Genomic DNA, 21669 nt, shown 5'->3' on the forward strand with positions numbered 1-21669 from the left:
GGAGTCTTCCCAAAACCTGCACCTGAATTGATAATGCAAAGTATAGCACACATTCATCAAGTTCCTTACTTGAATTACCCCTGATGGTTTCTTTTCTTAGTCATAAATAATCCACCAACGCATCTATAACCAGAAACCGCACAGGCAGACAACCACGCAATCCAATCGTAGACGGTGGGCTCCCCCACTTAGCTTTAAGCTACCATCACTCTTCGTAGAAACCTCATCAAAATCACGCAACCGCTAACCTAATCATAGGAGATAACCCACATGTGGTATTCTATGCCGACATCTTCCAACGACGCTGCACCGGGTACAACTACTGCAAGTTCAATAAACCCTCCTGAGCCCTGCTCATCAACCAGCTGTACATGTTCGTTCATTCCCCATTGACATCAACTAAAAGTGTGACAATATATTCCAAAATTGACGTCATGTTGCATCCCAACAATAATCAAGTTTTCACACCCCTCTTCATTTTAAGCAAACTCTTTTCTTTCATATTCAATATTCCTCAATATAGTAGCCACCATTCCAAATACAATTTGTAGCCCTAGTCGCTCCCCACCACGATTCCCAAATCGTTCTAAAATTTTCTCAAGGCATGTGGCTATCCAACCACAGAATCCATATGTTACTCTGCCACTCCCACTTCAGTTAAACTATCTTCTTTAAGCAACTTCTTGACATCTGCTTTTCATACTTGACCTGCTAGCAATTCAACCACTGCGAGACACCTCCCACCATATCCTTCCTCATCCTTCGCTGCCTCAAATCAAAACCCATCTTTGTAGCACCTGAACTAATAAATTGCTACAAACTCTAAACCTCCTAGAAGATCATCTTTCTCGCGCCATCAACATTAGAAATACCAATTCGATTCTGAACCACTACACACCGCTACCTCTGACAACCGCTTCTTAGGCGCCACTTTCCGAACATCCTGCCCCGAAGGCAAATCAAAGAAGACTATAACACCGGCGAACCTTAATGCGTTCCAACAAGGACGGTGATACCACATCACAAATGAGAATTTCACCATGCTCGAAAATACCAAGTCTCGTCACTTCATCAACCAAGGCCTGAACATCTACAACCCGATTGCCTTTTCTTTGCTGGAATTGAATGCTGAACCTCTAAATCATGCACTGAGAAAGCCTCCTTTCAAGTCATTTACTGTCTCGACACATAAACAAGCACCTTACCATCACACCAACATTGTGCGATAATAACGCATACACATCATATCTATTAGTGCACAGTCTCGAAACCATAGGGAATGCAGATACTGAGCTAGAACAAAAGAACATCCTTCCGCAAGGCGACGATAATAGCCCGCCCTAATACACAGGGAAACATACCCTGCACTATATCTGTAGTACCAATACAACTCCTTAAAGCCCAATTGACAACAAGCACCCCATGTTGCGTAAGATTGAGTAAGAAGGAAATAAAGTCACAAGACTCAATAGAATCAACCACACGATGAGGAAATCAAGAAGGGAAGTGTTTCTAACTGCCATGTAGCCTCTCGAAGATAAGTACAGACGTCTCTGTACCGATCCGCAAGACTTACTAGACTTGCTCATGACTCTTGAGACCTAAGTGAACCTAACGCTCTGATACCAAGTTATCACGACCTAAAATCCACTAAAGGTTGTGATGGTGCCTAACACCGCTGTCAGGCAAGCCAACGGTTATTGATCAACTTAATTACACATTTTAGTATTTTGAAATCATAATTTTCATTAATTAAATAGTATAAAATGGAATTTACAGGGTAAATGATAATATTTATACGAACTACGATACTGAACAACCCGTAGGAACCCCCAAAACTTGATGTCATAAGTGCATGAGCATTTCTAAGGAGTACAATAATAATACAACATCTGTCCAGAATGTAAATAAGACAGGTTAAAATAAATAGTACAATGGAGACTCGGTGGACTGTGATGCATATCCTGGATTGTAGCTCACATAAAGTCTCAACAAATGCGCATACGCGCCAAGATGATCACCAAATGAACTTGTCAGTTCCTGCGCATTTAGTAAAGAAGTGCAGTATGAGTACATAAATCAACACGTACCCAGTAAGTATCTATCCTAACCCTGGAGAAGTAGTGACGAGGGATCGACATCGACACTTACTAAAGGTTCAATAAAATAATATAATATTTCATAACAGATATGAAGTGCACAGTGATAGTGGGGTAAATCTGCAAATTTTATAATATTCCAAATATTTCTTTTAAAGTATAAATTTCTCGATCTTGTATTCTACCTTAATAGCTTAGTAAAATGTCAAGTGTCAATTTCAAATAAATAAGGAATACCATAAATATTTCGGGCATCAATGGAAGGTTTATCTCGTGAATATTCGTACTACTAGTGATATAACGCACAATTCTGCCGAGGTCATTCGGCCTGATCCAGAATAATGTGTACACTGTTGAGGATCGAGCGGCACGAACCATAAATGCATCTATTATACCGGCGAGGCGTTCGGCCGGCTCCATAAGAAAATAAAAAAGTTACCGAATTACGAGACACATGCTTACAATACAATACACGAGTACAAAGTGAGTATAATCTTTATCGTTTCTCAAATAACTCGGCCACAACTCAAAGTGATAAGGCTAAGCCCGGTATACATATATTTATTCCTAAAACAATTTTAATTATAACTTCAATTAATTAAGCCAGTAGAATGAGTTCCAATAATTCAAATATTACATGATAAGATCCTAAGTCTACCCGGACATAAACATGCTTTAGTTACGTATGGACTCTCGTCACTCCGTGCGTGTGTAGTACTCACAACTAGTGGCACATAATAATAAATATCACCTAGGAGTAGTTTTCCCCTCACAAGGTTAGACAAGAGACTTACCTCGCTCCGAAGTTCCAAAACTGGCTACAACACGTCTCTAACTCTTCAATTCATGCCAAACGATCCGAAACTTGCCAAGCAATGTGCAATTCAATCAAAATATCCTCTAATGCTTATAATTAATCAATTCCTAACAATCCCCAACTCCGCTCTAAAAGTCAAAAAAGTTAACCCTCGGGCCCACGTGCCCGAATTCCGAAACTTTTCGAAGATAAACTTTACCCATAAAATCGCGAACTCAAATATATAATTTATTCCTAATTCCATTTTTAAAATCGTGGTCAAAATCCAAAACTACTAATTTTCTAGGTTTTCCACCAAAATCCTAAATTTCTACAAATTCTCGTGCTTAAATTCATATATAAACCATGTATTTAACTCACAATGTGAAAAAACTACTTACCCCATAATAGATGATGAAGTTGGAACTCCAAAATTGCTCCAAAATCAGCTCCCATAAACGAAATGAAGTAGAATTGACCCAAACCCCCGTTTAAAAAAAATACACTGCCCAACAACCTTTCGCATATGCGGTCCCCTGGTCGATTCTGCAACAACCGCTTCTGCAGCTTTAATCTCTCACCTGCGAGAATCCAGGCCAGGTCGCCTACCGCATCTGTGGCTCCTCCAATGCTTTTGCGCCCCCGCTTCTGCGACCCCTCATTTGCATCTGCGGTGCCAACCTTCCCGTGTAAAATCCGCTTCTGCGCTCCAGTGATCGCATCTGCGATCACACAGGTGTTGAAATTTCTTCGCACCTGCGACCTCTACCCAGTTCACTCCCAGCCACTTTTGCAGTTCACTGCCTCACTTTTGCGGTGAAGCTTCCGCAGAAGCAGTTGCACCAGCAACCAGAATTCTCCAACTTTTCCTTAAATTCAAAATCCGATTCGTTAACTATCTGGAATCCACCCGAGGTCCCCAGTACCCTGACCAAATATACCAACGCATCCCAAATCACATTATGAATTTAGTCGAAATCTCGAATCACATCAAACAACATCAAAATTACAAATCGATAGCCAAAATCTTTATTTCAACTTTCCAATCTTCAAATTTCACCGAACGCGTCCGAATTACACTCAAATATCTCAGAATGATGCCAAACTTTATGTGTAAGTCAAAAATCACTATGCGAACCTATTCCAAGGCTCGAAACTTCAAACGGACATCGATAACATAAAAATCCACTTCAAACCAAACTTATAAAATTCTAAAACTTTCAAAAATGCCAACTTTCCATAATAAGCAACATATTGCTCCCGGGTGATCCGATACTCAACCCGAACATACGCTCAAGTTCGAAATCATCATACGAACCTATCGGAACCTTCAAATCCCGATTCCGAGATTGTTTACTCAAAAGTCAAACGTTAGCCAATTCTTCCAACTTAAAGCTTCTGAAATTAGAATTTTCTTTCCAAATCATCTCCGAACTTCCCGAAGTTCAATTCCGACCACACGTACAAGTCATAATACCTTAAGTAAAGCTACTCAAGATCTCAAACCGTCGAACGACGTGCTAGAGTTCAAAACGACCGGTCAGGTCGTTACACTAGATAAGAAGCACACCAGATGTGCTAATGTGTCGTTTAAACTTTAAAGTGAATAAGCAGTTGAAAACTTCGCTCATCAAACAGGCGACAGGGACTATCAAGAACGAAAAAAAATCTCTGATACATGTCGCTAATCCATATCAGGCACTCACTCGGATGATTTCAATAAATTGAAAAGAAAGCAAACTATATATGCGAAAAGACAATTATTTTAATTGAGTTTAAATAAAATATTGAACTCAATTCAACATAACTTAAATATCAACATAATAGTTTTCTTATTAAGCTTGTAGGAAATAACAATCCTAAGAACAACATAATAGCAAAAGTGTGAAACATTTGCCTGATCAATTTAAATCAAGAAGTAAACAATGTATGCAACACATAAAATTTTATATCATTATGCTGCTGGAGTTTTATAATTTAAATCTACCGAGAGCTCACATCAATTTTCTTAAATTGTTAATTAGGTAATCTCAGGGGAAATATACTCACTTAAGCAAATACTAAATAAATAGTCTTCTCCAAAAATATAACTACACTAAGAAATTACCTCAAGTACTCAATAAATTCTTAATACATAAATCCATAGCACAAAAGTTTAAGAAATATCATCAGAAATTATCCGAGACGCACTTCTCAAAAAATGAATCACATCAACTTTATTATTTGAACCAGAGAAGAAGGAATACCGAAGAAGATGGGCAAGTATTACTAGTTATATCGCAGTCGATATAGGTGGGCGTCCTTAGACTTATAAAATCTAAAAAACGCACATGATTTTTTATACTAAAACACACATAACTTTTTTTTTTAATTTTAGATTTGATTAAATAAATAATGTGTTCGTATTCTACCGCTTACTGATACAATCACAAAAGCTCTGACAGATGAATGCTTTTCTAAAATATATATTACAGAAAAAAACTTATTCTATCGCACCAGCTTTTCCATAAAATCTCAATAACTAGACATCTAGAATATAGAAATAGTGAAGTTAAATCACTAAATTCTTAATGCAATATAGAAAATTATGTTATAAAATCAATTACGTTGTAGCAATCAGTAAGTGGTATGATTTAATTTTTTGAAAAACAGTTCCATAGATTCTTGAAACTAGAAACTTATATAAACCAACAATACCAAATTAGAAAAGATACTAAGAAAATTCTCATTCAAGGAATTAAATGTCACGACCCCAATTTTCCTCTGTGAGATATTATGACGGCACCTAATCTCTAAGATTAGGTAAGCCTAAACAATACGTGGAAATATTTAATAAGAGATATATCTTGGATATCCAGCAATTTCATAAAACAAGTCTACCAAAAATCAATGCATAAAATCCCAAAACCTGGTGAGATATAAGTCACAAGCTTTAAGTACAGCACCGAATAATCCTATACATCACTGTCTATCAAAATATAAAGAAATAAGAGAAGAACGGAATAGAAGGGGACTTCGAGGCCTGCGGTCACGGGCAGGTGTACCTTGAAGTCACCAAGCAGCAACACAACGCACTAATATCGGGGAAGGTAAGATGCACCTGGATCTGCACAAAGACATGTGCAGAAGCGTAGTATGAGTACACCACAATGGTATCCATTAAGTGCCAAGCCTAACCTCATTAGAGTAGTGACGAGGTCAGGTCAGGGCCATGCTGAAAATAATAGAAAACAAGGCAGAAGATATAATAATATAATGAAATGACTAAAAAGTGAACAATGAGAAATTACGGAAAGATAACAACACAACAAATAGAGGTAAAAAATATGGGCGCTTCCGAGGCACCGCCTCGTAGTCCCAAAAGGAAACACACAATATGGGCGCTCCCGAGGTACCGCCTCGTAGTCCCAAAGGTAAATATGCAATAGGGGCGCTCCTGAGGTACCACCTCGTAGTCCCAAAAGTAAATACACAATAGGGGCGCTCCCGAGGTATCGCCTCATAGTCCCAAAATAAATATGCAACAGATAATTGATGGGACAATGAAATTACAGCAAGAAATCCTATAGTTAAAGACTGAATACATGATCAAGGAAGTAGGAAATCCAACTAAGCATGTTGCACAAATTTCAAATAAGAGATAAGACACGTAGACATGTGACATTAGGCTAAACATGATGACTACACATGCTAGAGTAACTCGGTTAAGGAATTAAAAAGGAAACTACTTAGCAAGAACCGAATTTTTAATATTTAACCTGAGTACGTACTCGTCACTTCGCGTAGACGGCCTTCACGTATTGCAAATACCATAACAATACCAAAGCTAAGGGGAGCTTCCTCCACACAAGATTAGACAAGTTACTTACCTCAAATCTCGCTCAATCAATCAATAAGAATGCCTTTTCCTCGACTTTCGAACTCCGATCGGCTCGAATCTAGCCAGAACATTTACATACTATAAATATAACTATAAGAAACTAACTTAAATAATAAACCTACTACTTTAGCAAAGAATTGAAAAATCACCCAAAAAAGTTGACCCGGGCCCACGTCTCGAAATTAGGTAAAAGTCACAAAATACGAACACTCATTCGATATCGAGTTCACCCATACAAAACTTATATAAATCCGATACAAAAATCTCGATCAAAACCTTAAAATTTGGCCAAAGAATATTTTCCACCTTTTTCCCAAATTTCTCAACCCAAATCCTTAATTAAATGAAGAAATTAATGATAGATTAGTGGAAATTAATAAAACAAAATGAGTCAAGAATCCTTACCCAAATGTTTTCTTTGAAAATCTCTCAAACTTTTGCCTCAATCCGAGCTCTATATCTCAAAATATGAGGAGAATGGCAAACCGTCGATTTTAAACCTTCTGTCCAGCAATTCGGCTTTTGCGAGGCCTTAGCCACATCTGCGGCTCCGTACCTACAGAATTTCCATTGCAGGTGCAGCCATCACTTAGGCCATGAAAACTCGCTTTTGTTCCACCCTAAGCGCACTTATGCTTGTGCTTCTGCAAAGGGACAACCGCATATGCGCTTCCGCTTTTGCGGAAGGTCTTCTTTTCTGTGATCACCACGCCTTCCTGGCCTTTCCACTTCTGCGCTTTCCCAATCGCATGTGCGAGTCTGCTTCTACAGAACTCTGACCGCATATGTGGTCCTAGCTGGGCAGGCCACAAACCACTTTTGCGGATCGAGGGCCGCTTCTGCGGTGTCGCACCTACAACTCAATGTGCGCAGGTGCAATTGCACCAGACATTGCCAAGCTTCAGCAATGCACCAAGTCCAATTTTGTTCCGAATTCAAATACGAATCACACCCAGGGCCCCCGGGACCCCGTCTGAATATACCAATAAGTCCTAAAATATCATACGAACTTAGTCGAGTCTTTAAATCACATCAAATAATGCTAAAAACACAAATTGCACATCGATTCGAGCCTAATGATCTTTAGAACTTCTAACTTCTAACTTCTACATCCAATGCTGAAACCTATCAAATCACGTCCGATTGATCTCAAATTTTGCACACAAGTCACAATTGACATTACAGACCTTCTCCAACTTCCGAAATAAGAATCCGACCCCGATATCAAAAAGTCCACTGCCGGTCAAACTTTTCGAAAATCATCCAATTTTCCAACTTTTGCCAATCAATGCCGAAATGACCTACAGACCTCCAAATCAACATTCGGACACACTCCTAAGAACAAAGTCACCCTACGGGACTATTTGAACCATCAAAATATTATTCCGGAGTTATCTTCACACAAATCAAACTACGGAAAATTCCTATGACTTAAACTTCTATTTTAGGGACTATGTGTCCTATTTCTGTCCGAAACCAAAAAACAAACCTCCTGGCAAGTCATGTAACCACAGAATGGAATAGAGGAATCAATAAATAAGGGTTCGAGTATAATTCTCTCAAAACAACCGTCGGGTCGTTACACCTCCCCCTCTTAAAACAAACGTTCCTCCTCGAACGAGTATAGAGACATACCTGAAGTGGTGAAAAGATGAGGATAATGGCTGCACATATCATGCTCGGTCTCCCAGTCGCCTCCTTGACCGGATGATCCCTCCACTTAACCATCACTAAAGAGATGTTCTTCGACCTCAACCTTCGAATATGCCTATCCAAAATGGCCACCGGCTCCTTGACATAAGATAGATCTTTGTCCAATGGTACTGAGCTTAAGTCTAACACATGAGACGGATCGCCATGGAAACATGGAATACTGGATGAACTGCAGAGAGACTAAGTGGTAGTGCAAGTTTGTAAGCCACCTCTCCAATCCTCTCAAGAATCTCAAAAAGTCCGATATACCTAGGGCTCAACTTTTCCTTCCTCCCGAACTTCATAACACCCTTTATTGGTGAAACCCGTATCAAGACCCGCTCCCCAACCATGAATGCAACGTCGCAAACCTTCCGATCCGCATAACTCTTCTGCCTGGATTGGGTTGTACAAAGTCGAACCAGAATCAATTTAACCTTTTCCAAAGCATCCTGAACCAAGTCTGTACCCAATAGCCTCGCCCGACTCAAACCAACCCACTGGAAACCGGCACTGCCTACCATACAAAGCCTCATACGGGGCCATCTGAATGTTCGATTGATAACTATTGTTGTAGGCAAACTTAGCAAGAGGCAAGAATTGATCCCAAGCACCCCCAAAATCCATCACACATGCACAAAGCATATCCTCCAATATCTTAATAGTGCACTCGGACTGTCTGTCCGTCTGAGGGTGAAATGTTGTATTCAACTCCACTCGAGTACCCAACTCATGTTGTACGGCTCTCCAGAACCATTATGTAAACTGCGTACCCTATTCAGAAATGATAGATACCGACACACCATGAAGCCTGACAATCTCGCGAATGTAAACCTGAGCCAGTTGCTCTGAAGAGTAATTTGTAACCACAAGAATGAAATGAGCTGACTTGGTCAATCTATACATAATCAACCAAACTGCATCGAACTTCCTCTGAGTCTGTGGGAGCCCAACAACAAAATCTATAGTGATCCGCTCCCATTTCCACTCCAGAATCTCTAGCTTCTGAAGCAATACACCTGGTCGTTGATGCTCATACTTCACCTGCTGGCAATTTAGGCACCGAGCTACATACTCCACTATGTCCTTCTTCATACGCCTCCACCAATAGTGCTGCTGCAAGTCCTGGTACATCTTAGTGGCATCTGGATGAATGGAGTACCGCGAACTGTGAGCCTCCTAGAGAATCAACTCATGCAAACCATCTATGTTGGGAACACATAGCCTGCCCTGTATCCATAATACGCCGTCATCTCCAATAGTGAGTTCCTTGGCATCATCGTGATGAACTGTATCCTTCAGGACCAGCAGATGGGTGTCATTATACTAATGCTCTCTGATACGATCATAAAGAGAAGACTGAGAAACCACACAAGCCAAAACCCTGCTCGGCTCAGAAATATCTAATTTGACAAACTGGTTGGCAAAGGCCTGAACATCCAACGCTAAAGGCCTCTCTGCTACTGGTACATATGCTAAACTATCCAAACGTTTCACGTTGTGATTCAAGGCATCAGCCACCACATTGGCCTTTCCAGGATGATATAGAATGGTGATATCATAATCCTTAAGCAACTCCAACCACCTCCGCTTTCGCTAGTTAAGATCCTTCTTTTTAAACAGATGTTATAGACTTCGGTGATCGGTGATCGTTATAGACCTCACAAGGGACACCATACAAATAGTGTCGGCAGATCTTCAAGGCATGAACAATAGCTGCTAACTTAAGGTCGTGGATAGAATAGATCTTCTCATGCACCTTCAGATGTCTAGATGCGTAGGCAATCACCCTACTGTCCTACATCAACACCGCGCAGAGACCAATGCACAACGCATTACAATACATCGTATAGGACCCCGAACCAGTAGGCAATACCAACATTGGGGTTATCATTAAAGTAGTCTTGAGCTTTTAAAAGCTCTCCTCACACTCCTCGGTCCACCCGAACGGATCACTTTTCTGGGTCAATCTAGTCATAAGTGCTGCAATAGCCGAGAAACCCTCTACAAATCGGCGATAATACCTGCCAAGCCCAGAAAACTCCGGATCTCCATAGCTGAGGATGGTCTGGGCTAACTCTGCACTGCTCCAATCTTCTTCGAGTCTTGATCCCCTAACGCGATACTACATGACCCGAAAATGCCATTGAATCTAGCCAGAATTCACACTTCAAAAATTTTGCATATAACTTCTTATCTCTCAAGGTCTGAAGCACAGTCCTCAAGTTCTGCTCATGATCCTCCCAGCTCCGGGAGTACACCTGAATGTCGTAATTAACACAATGACAAAAGAGTCAAGATAGGACTGAAATACACTGTTCATCAAGTGCATGAATGTTGCTGGGGAATTGGTCAACACAAAAGACATCACAAGGAACTCATAATGACCATACTGAGTCCTGAAAGCAGTCTCCGGGATATCTGGCTCCCGAATCATCAACTAATGATAGCCAGAATACAAGTTGATCTTAGAGAATACTCTGGCGCCCTGAAGCTGATAAAATAGGTCATCAATACGTGGCAATGGATACATGTTCTTCATTGTAACCTTGTTCAACTAGCGATAATCAATACACATTTGCAAAAAACTATCATTCTTCTTTACAAACAAGACAGGAGCACCCTAAGGAGACACACTAGGCTGAATGATGCCCTTGTCGAGCAACTCTTGCAATTGTTCCTTTAACTCCTTCAACTCTGCTGGGGCCATACGATAGGGTAGAATAGAAATGGGTTGTGTGCCCTTTAACAAATCATTACCAAAGTCGATATCTCTATTGGGCGGCATGCCCGAAAGATCCGCCAGAAATACGTCTGGATAATCCTTCACTATCAGAACTGACTGGACGGTAGGAGTTTCAGCACTAACATCTCTCACATATGCCAGATATGTATCATACCCCTTCTCAACCATCCACGACGCCTTTAGAAATGAGACAATCCTGCTAGGAACATGATCTAAGATACCTTTCCACTTTAGCCGTGGTAGACCTGGCACAACTAACGTCACCGTCTTGGAGTAATAATCAAGGATAGCGTGATAAGGTGACAACCAGTCCATGACCAAAATAACATTGAAATCCACCATATTAAGCAATAATAAATCGGCTCTGGTCTCAAAACCACTAAGAACAACCAAACACGACCGATACACACTGTCAACAATAATAGAATCTCCCACGGGTGTAGACACATAGACATGAGAACTCAAAGAATCACGAGATACACCCAAATAAGGAGAAAAATAAGATGACACATAGGAATAAGGGCAGCTTGGATCAAATAAGACTGATGCATCTCTATGACAAACCAAAATAATACCTGTGATGACAGAATCGGATGCAACTGCCTCCGTCCTAGCAGGAAGGGAATAATATATGGCCTGGCCTCCCCCTCTAGGGCGACCTCTACTTGTCCGACCTTCACCTCAAGCTGGCTGTGCAGGTAGACTGGTAGCTAGTGCTGTAACCATAGCCTGAGGACCCAGTGGAGAACGCGGTGCCTGAGTGGTCGGTGGAGGTGAACCCCTCCTAAGTCTGGGGAAATCCCTCACCACATGACAAGTGTCCCCACACTCAAAACAAGCTCTCAGAGGACGTGGCTGCTAAAGCTGGCTCGGGCCTGATCGGCTGGACTAACCACCGAAAGCATCCTATGTAGGAGGTACGCTAGACAATGGCGGTGCATTATAAGGAGCATGGAGCCTAGGAATGGCCAGAGTACCGCTAGCGGCTGGAAGTGCTGAATGAACGGGCGACCCACATAGCCCCTACCCTGACTAGCTGTAGCAGGGGAACGAGTACCACTATATGTGCCCAACTCTCGAGACCTTTTGGTCTTCCTCTCCTCTCTCTCTATCGTCAATATAACCTCTAATCTCCTAGAAATCCCCACTACCTGCTGGTATGCGATGTCCATCTCCAACTCTCGGGCCATGCTAAATCTGATACTGGCATTGAGCCCATCGATAAATCGATGAACTCACTCCCGAACAGTAGCAATGAAGGCTAGTGCACGCCTAGCCAAATCACTGAACCGGACTGCATACTCTGATACAATAATAAAACCCTAACGCAATTGCTCAAACTCTGCGTGACATGTATCTCTGAGACTCTCGTGGACATACTCCCTCAAGAATATATCTGAGAACTGAGTCCATGTGAGTGAAGATGCCTCGGCCGGACTACCTAACTCGTATGCTCGCCACCACTGATAGGCCACTCCTCTAAGCTGGAACGTAGTGAAAGAAACCCCACTAGACTCCGCAACATCCATAGTATGGAGGATACGGTGGTACTCCTCAAGAAAACCCTAAGCATCCTATGATGCCAAGCCACTGAAAGTAGGAGGGTGGTACTTTTTATACCTCTCGAGCCTGAGCTGCTCCCCCTCAGAAACTGCTAGCCTAACCTCGGGCTAAACTGGAGCAACCGGTTGCATCGGTATGACCTCCAAAACCTGATCGACCTGGACCCACTGCCCTGGGGTACGAGCGGCGGGAGTCTGTGCTCCTCCCCCGGCCTGAGATGTGGCAGGAGCAAGTGGTATTAATCTTGCCTGAGCCAAGGTGCTGAACATGCTTAGAAATTGGGCGAGAGTCTCCTGGAAGGCTGGTGCAGTAATAGGCGTCTCAGGTGACTGCCCTCCAACTGCATCTACTGGTGGCTCCTCTGTAGGAGCTCGTGCGGGTGCTCTGGCTGCACCACGTGGACATCCTCGGCCTCTACCTCCGCCCCTGCCTCTTGCGGCTCTAGCAGGGGGCGCGGGTGTTTGGTCATATGATCTAGTTGTACGTGTCCTTACCATCTGTGAGAGAATAGAAAGGAAGAAATTTAGAATCTGAAGTCAAAACTTTCATACGATAAGGAATCAAGGAAGTGAATCTTTTCCTAACAGTTCTATAGCCTCCCAAAAATAAGCACAGACTTCTCCGTAACGATCCGCGAGACTCTACTAAACCTGCTTGTGACTCATAACACTTATGAACCTAGTTCTTTGATACCAACTTATCACGACCCCAATTTCCCTCCGTGGGATATTATGACGGCACCTAGTCTCTAACACTAGGTAAGCCTAAACAATACACGGAAATATTTAATAAGAGATTAAAACATGAACATCCCAGCAATTCCATAAAAAGAGTCTACCAAAACTCAATACATAAAATCTCAAAACTTGGTGAGATATATGTCAAAAGCTTTAAGTACAGTACCGAATAATCATATACATCACCGTCAATCAAAATATAAAGAAATAAGAGAATAACAGAATAGAAGGGGACTCTAAGGCCTGCGGTTGCGGACAGTTGTACCTTGAAGTCTCCAAGCAGCAACACAATGCACTAATATCAAGGCTGGTAAGATGCACCTGGATCTACATAAAGACATGTGTAGACGCGTAGTACGAGTACACCACAACGGTACCTAGTAAGTTCCAAGCCTAACCTCAGTAAAGTAGTGACGAGGTCAGGTCAGGGCCCTACTGGAAATAATAGGAAACAAGGAAGAAGATATAATAATATAATGAAATGACTGAGAAGTGAAAAATGAGAAATTACAGAAAGATAAGAACACAACAAATAGAGGTAAACAACAAGGACGCTCCTAAGGTACCACCTCGTAGTCCTAAAAGTAAATACATAACAGGGGCACTCATGAGGTACCGCCTCATAGTCCCAAAAGTAAATGTGCAAAAAGGGAACTCCCGAGGTACCGCCTCGTAGTCCCAAAAGTAAATACACAACAGGGGCACTCCTGAGTTACCGCCTCGTAGTCCCAAAAGTAAATTCAAAACAGGGGAGCTCCCGAGGTACCGCCTCGTAGTCCCAAAATAAATATGCAACAGGGGCGCTCCCGAGGTACCGCCTCATAGTCCCAAACGTAAATACATAATAGGGGCGCTCCCTAGGTACCGCCTCATAGTCCCAAGATAAATATACAACAGATAACTGATGGGACAATGGAATTATAGTAAAGAATCCTGCAGTTAAAGACTGAATGCAAGATCAAGGAAGCAGGAAATCGACCTAAGCATGTTGCACAAATTGCAAGTAAGAGATAAGACATGTAGACATGCGACATTAGGCTAAACATGATGACTACACATGCTAGAGTAACTCAGTTAAGGAATTAAAAAGGAAACTACTTAGCAAGAACCAGATTTTTAATATTTAACCCGAGTACGCATTCGTCGCCTCGCGTAGACGGCCTTCACGTATTGTAAATACCATAACAGTACCAAACCTAAGAGGAGTTTCCCACACACAAGGTTAGACAAGTAACTTACCTCAAATCTCATTCAATCAATCAATAAAAATGTATTTCCCTCGACATTCCAACTCTGATCGGCTCGAATCTAGCCAAAATAATTACATACTATAAATATAACTATAAGAAACTAATTTAAATAATAAATTTATGACTTTAGGAAAGAATTGAAAAATCACCCCCAAAAGGTTGACCCGGGCCCATAACTCAGAATCTGGTAAAAGTCACAAAATACGAATACCCATTTGAAATTGAGTTCACCCATACCAAATTTACTCAAATACGATACAAAAATCTCGATCAAAACCTCAAAATTCGGCCTAAGGATTTTTCCACCTTTTCCCCAAATTTCTCAACCCAAATCCTTAATTAAAAAAATAAATTAATGATAGATTAGTGGAAATTAATCAAAAACGAGTCAAGAATCCTTACCCAAAATGTTTCCTCTGAAAATCTCTCAAAGGTTTGCCTCAATCCGAGCTCTATATCTCAAAATATGAACCCTCGATTTTAAACCTTATGTCCAGCACTTTCGCTTTTGCAAGGCCTTAGCCGCATCTGTGGCTCCGCACCTGCTAAATTTCTATCGCAGGTGCGGCCATCACTTAGGCCATGAAAACTCGCTTCTGCAGCACCCTAATCGCACATGTGCTTGCGCTTCTGTGAAGGGACAACCGCATATGCGCTTCCGCTTCTACGGAAAGTCTCTGCTTCTGCGATCACCAGGCCTTCCTGGCCTTTCCGCTTCTGCGCTTCCCCAATCGCATGTGCGAGTCTACTTCTACGAAACTCTGATCGCATCTGCAATCCTAGCTGGTCAGGCCACAAACCACTTCTACGGCTCGAGGGATGGTTCTGCGGTGCTGCACTTGCGGCCCAATGTGCGCAGGTGCGATTGCACCACACACTGCCAAGCTTCAGCAATGCACCAAGTCCAATTTTGTTCCGGATTCAAATCTGAATCACACCGGGGGGGCCTTGACCCCGTCTGAATATACCAACAAGTCCCAAAATATCATACAACCTTATTCGAGCCTTTAAATCGCATCAAACAACGCTAAAAACACGAATAGTACTTCAATTCGAGCCTAATGAACTTTAGAACTTTTAACTTCTACATCTGATGCCGAAACTTATCAAATCAAGTCCGATTGACCTCAAATTTTGCACACAAGTTATAATTGACATTATAGATCTATTCCAACTTCCGGAATCGAAAGAACCCGATATCAAAAAGTCCACTCCCGATCAAACCTTATGAAAATCATCCAATTTTCCAACCTTCGCCAATCAACGCCAAAATGACCTACGGACCTCCAAATCAATATCTGGATACGCTCCTAAGACCAAAATTACCCTACGGAGCTATTGAAATTGTCAAAACCCCATTCCGGAGTTGTCTTCACATAAATCAAACTACGGTAAATTCCTACGACTAAAACTTCTATTTTAGGGACTATGTGTCCCATTTAAGTCTGAAACCAAAAATCAAACCTTCCGGCAAGTCACGTAACCACAGAATAAAATAGAGGAAGAAATAAATAGGGGTTCGAGGCTAATTCTCTCAAAATGACCGACCGGGTCGTTACATTAAATCTTCGGCAATTGACACCCTACACCCAACAATTAGAAATTTTCATGAAAAATCTACACAAAATGCCCATTTGGGCCAAACTAATTACCCACTCGAAACTTATTATGGAATACACCCATGCGGTCCAAAATATTTACCCTGACTTTCCTTTTTACTTATAAATTATTTTCTATTATTTTGTGTTTTCTCTCTCCTATTTTTTCCTATTTATCCTAACTTTTCCCTGACATACTTGAAGAATTAGCCCAAAAAGTTGTCCATCTAATCTTTTTAACTAAATATATATGGCGAGTATATAATATATGTATAATTCATATATAATATATTTATAATTGTATATAATTGATGTTATATCAGTATAGGCAGAGCCAAGATTTGAAGCTTATGGGTTCGGGATTCCAATCATTTTTAAGTTATTGGGTTCTAAATTAATAATTTGTACATGTTTAATGAATTTCATCAAACAAATACAGGATTTAAATCAAAGCTACTGGGTTCGGCTGAACTTGTAACTCGCTCTCTAACTCTGGCCTTGTCTATATGAATCGGCTAGAAAAAATAAATATTGAATCTGGCCGGCTAATTACTTTCTGTCTTTTTGTGTTTCTCTCTCCTGTATTTTCCTACATTGCACGTTATTCATCTCTTCGTCATATGTGCTTTTGTTTGAAGGATTCAAGATCTTCTTTGTACTTTTTTTCCTGCATTCATAGATCAAAATTCCCCGATCCAAAACATCTCCTTAATGAATTACATAGATAAGTTAACTTTGCAACCACACACTGTGAATAACTAACTCTGGGGATTATTATTACTAGGACTTATTATATGATACACAATTTAATGACCAAAAAAAAAAGATTTCTAAAAACATAACTAACAAAATGATATACTGTAATAATATGCAATATTTCAGCTGAAACTTAAATAAAAACACCTTTACTAAACAGTATATCGCTTTGGTATCAAAATATACCATAAGAGTATATAGTTATACTACAATAATATACTGTAATAGTATACATATATACCGAAATGGTATACTATAACATTATGCAATTTTTCAGCTGAAATTTAAATAAAAACATAGTTACCCAATAATATACTGCTATTGTATCACAATATACTGTAAGAGTACACAATAATAGAGTATATAGTTATACTGCAATAATATACTATAATAGTATACATATATACTGAAATAATATATCGATATGGTCGCGTAATTATTTTGTATGGGTAGAATCAGGGTAATTATTTTGGTTTCTATGGGTAACCCTGTACATATCCCAATTTGCATCAACCCCTATACCTACCCAATTAAAAACCTAAAGATAAATAGAGATACTTACCAACAATTCTGATGGTGTTGCCTTCCGCAATTTGGTTGCCGATGGAGATTTTGATAGTTTGTCGTATGAATTTTTTTTCTTTAATGTAAATTCTGTCTAGGGTATAATGTTACGTGGGAGAGAGTTTAGAGGAAAAATAAGAAACTGGAGGGAATACCAAAAGTAAAAATAATACTTTTACCGTCTATTTTCTTGAATGGCCACTAAAATTATAATATTTACCAGTTAATATCCATTGGCCGCTAATATTTGCCTTCCACGAATAAATTGGCTGCAATTAATTTATTGTCTCTAAATAATTGCCGCTAAAGCCCCTTTTTGTTGTAGTGTCCTTAGGTTTGTTGAGTCTTTGTTATTTTATTCTTCATTTGTAATCCTACACTACTTTCAAGAAGTGTCTTTGTAGGAAAAATTTAAATCACTATTTGGTTTAGTTTCTTGACTAGAGTTAGTCAAGGTTTATTACTTTGTAATAGAATTATTGCAAAGGGCTTACAATAGAGTTATTGTAAGGGGTAAGGGATTAAGAGTTAATTCTTAGATTGCAATAGGTTATAATATGAAGGTTGCTCAGTTTAATGGAGTTGAAATCCTACTAGGGTAGGTCGTATTTTTTAATCTCTTGAGCAAAGAGTTTTTCACATAAATATCGCGTGCTCTTTATTTACTACTGATTTACTGTGGGAACAGATAAAGAACCTGGTTCCTTATACTGTTCGATTTTACAATTTGTTGCTTACTGAGAGAACTGATAGAGAACCTGGTTCTCTATACTGTTTGGTAGACTCTTAGTTTCTATCAATTGGTAAGCAGGTTCTTTGTAAAAGGTTAATACCTAGAAAGGATCTACATGGCTGCTCCACCAAACTTCGAGGAAGGACAATCAACGTACAGACTACCAAGATTCAACGACCAATACTATGGTTAGTGGAAAACAAGAATGCATGACTTCATCATGGCTGAGGACTCAGAGTTATGGGATGTAATCTGTGATGGACTTTTGTTCCAATGAAAACTGTTGGTGAGGGAACAATTACAGTCCCAAAAATAAGAAAAGAGTGCAACGATGCTAATAGAAATACTATTGAGAAGGATTTCAGGGCAAAGAAGATTCTTGTTTGTGGCATCGAACCAGATGAATACAACCACATCTCAGCTTGTCAGTTTGCTAAGGAGATTTGGGAAGCTCTTCAAACTGCCCATGAGGGAACTACTCATCTTAAGCAATCTAAAATTGATATGCTTACTACTGAGTATGAGCTTTTCAAGATGAAGTAGGATGAGTCTATTCACGATATGCACACACATTTCACCTCTATTATCAATGAGCTTCACTCCCTTGGAGTATTCAGCCCAAGAAACAAGCTAGTTCAGAAAATACTCAGTATTTTACCAGATTCGTGGGAAAGTAAAATGAATGATATCACTGAAGCCAAGGATCTGCAGAAGCTGACCACTGATGAACTCATTGGAAATCTCAAAACCTATGAGATAAAGAGAAAGAAAGATCTTGAAAAAAAAGAGCCCAAGAAGGAGAAGAACCTGGTTCTCAAAGCTGCCCACATCGACTCAAATAGTGATGAATCTGACATGACGTATCTCACTCGAAGATTTCAAAAGATGATTCGTAAAAATTGTGGGATCCCAAAGAAAGGATATTCCATTAGGAACTTCAAAGGAAATGATTATTGTCATAAGTGTGGAAATCCTGGTCACTTCATTAAAGATTGTCCTATTCATAAGCAGGATCATTACAAAACCAACACTGAAAAGGTGGCTAAGAGGAACCAGGTCCCTGACAGAAAGTACAAAAAAATAGATATTGCTGACAACATGGTGAAGCAAGCCCTGGCTTACTAGGGAGATTCCTCTAGTGAATCTGAAGGTCAAGATGACCAAGGAGATACATCTATGATGGTTGTTCATAATGGATCTTCAGAATATGGATCTTTGCAACCATGGACAAATGTAATGATGATGAGGAAAAGAAGGAAGATGAGATAAGTTTTCTTGATGTTCAAATAAATTTGAAAACTTACTCTAAGAAAAAATTGATATCCTTAGAAAATGTGTTGATTGATGCCTATCATAGCCTCATTAATGAGAAAAATATTTTAGTTGAAGAAATTGGTGACATAGAATAAGAGAGGGATGATATGGTAGATTTAAAGGAACAAGTCAAAGAAGTAACTAGAGAAAATACCTTGTTAAAAAACTAAACAAAAAAATGGATGGACACCCCTAAGGGTAAAGAAGTGGCTAGTGAGGCTCAACTTGAGCTTGAGAGTGAGCTTAAGAAAGTTAAAACAAATCTTATTGTTGAGCTTGAAAAGAATAGACAAATTCATGAAGATTTAAAAATAGTTAAAAATGATTTTGATAAGTCACATAAATGGACCCGGTCCTCTGATATATAATAACGTCTATGTATAAGAGTAATAGTGGAAACAGGCAAGGAATCGGGTTCCAAAAGGCTAAAACCTCATATAATCCCCATAGCAAGTATGTAACTGGGGCTGATAATTGGTTGTGTACTTACTGTGGTCAAACTGGTCCAAAAGAAGCTTACTGTTGAGGAACCCGGTCCTCTAAGAGGAAAATATATGTTGCCTTCATGGGCAAAAAGAAGTTTGATCCGCCCGTTCTATCATTATAAAGGACCCAAGTCGGCTTGGGTTCCTAAGTCTAATAAGTGATTTCGTGTGTAGACTGGAGTAAGAGGTATCAGTCAAAATGGTACATGGATAGCAGCTGCTCTAAGCATATGACTGGAAGAATGGATGATTTCCTCGCACTCTAGGCCTTCCAAGGTGGGAATGTGTCCTTTGGAAGCGGCAAAAAGGGCTATATTCTTGGTGTTGGCAAAATTGGCAAAACACTCTCCCATGCAATTTAAAATGTGCACCATGTGAATGGCTTGAAATATAGCTTGTTAAGTGTGTCTTAAATCTATGATAAGGGAAAATGGAGTGAAGTTCTTGTCAAAATCTTGCACTGTCACCAATCTCGAAACTGGTGAAGTGGTGTTGATAGCCAAAAGATTCAAGAACATCTATGTTGCACACTTTGATTCACTGAATAGTGGTGATCTAACATGCCTAAGTGCCATCGATGATGATGCTGAGTTATGTTGCAAACGATTAGGGCATGTGAGTTTTTATTTGCTGAAAAAGTTGGTTATGGAGGACCTGGTTCGTGGGCTAAAGTAGCAACATCACCTACTACTTGATTAACAAGTGCATGATCGGGTCCATTCTCGAGAAGTCTCTCTATGAACTGCTCAATGGGAGAAAATCCAAGCTGACTTACTTGAGAACCTTTGGATGCAAAATGTTTTGTTCTTAATAATGGTGGCAAAGGGTCACATAACAAAGAAGATGAAGATTGAGCTCCTGGTGAAGCTACAGATAATGCAAATGGAAAGACTGATTTGATGTGTCAAGCCAAGAAGAGCGATGAAGAAGATGCAGCAGAATCTCCAAAAGGCACAGAGGAACTGGTCCCTCTATCACCTCGACTGAAGCTTAGCATAGGGTTGCTAATGTTGCATCAAATACTCCTGATGTTGCATCAGGTACTCCAGATGCAGAACAAAGAAGTGGAAGTCATAATTCTATTGATATCAAAGATATTTCAAATATGGAGGGACTTGGTCCTTCAAATTCTGAAGTTTAAGTACTTCAAGGAGCTGCTGAAAAGATTTGAGATGGAGAATGCTAAAACCATTGATACACATATTGCCACTACTACTCGTTTAGACATGGACGAACCTGGTTCTCCTGTCAATGAAACTACGTATAGGGGTATCATTAGATCTCTTATGTACTTGACTGTTAGCAAACCTGATATTGTTTTTAGTGTTGGGTTGTGTTCTAGGTTCCAATCAAGCCTCAAAGAATCTCACTTGAAGGCTGCCAAAAGAATTTTGAGGTTTCTTGAGGGAACAAAGGACATAGTCCTCTTCTATCCTTCAGGAGATAATTTTAACTT

The 21669-nt window shown here is 40.1% G+C and overlaps 1 protein-coding gene across 1 annotated transcript; it reads left to right on the forward strand.

Annotated features, from left to right (window-relative positions):
- The first annotated feature begins 19092 nt into the window (after positions 1–19092).
- Positions 19093–19683, forward strand: LOC138893679 (uncharacterized). The gene is made up of 2 exons (XM_070178330.1): positions 19093–19470; positions 19540–19683. The coding sequence occupies exons 1-2, from the start codon at positions 19093–19095 to the stop codon at positions 19681–19683; spliced, it is 522 nt and encodes a 173-aa protein (XP_070034431.1).
- Positions 19684–21669: the final 1986 nt, after the last annotated feature.

Source organism: Nicotiana tomentosiformis, chromosome 6 (assembly GCF_000390325.3).
Source record: "Nicotiana tomentosiformis chromosome 6, ASM39032v3, whole genome shotgun sequence".
Classification (NCBI taxonomy): Eukaryota; Viridiplantae; Streptophyta; class Magnoliopsida; order Solanales; family Solanaceae; genus Nicotiana; species Nicotiana tomentosiformis.

Coding starts and splice junctions, on each gene's coding strand:
- LOC138893679 (XM_070178330.1), top strand. CDS start 19,093: ATGAATGATATCACTGAAGCCAAGGATCTGCAGAAGCTGACCACTGAT. Junction 19,471..19,539: donor AGGTGGCTAAGAGGAACCAG/GTCCCTGACAGA, acceptor CTGGCTTACTAG/GGAGATTCCTCTAGTGAATC.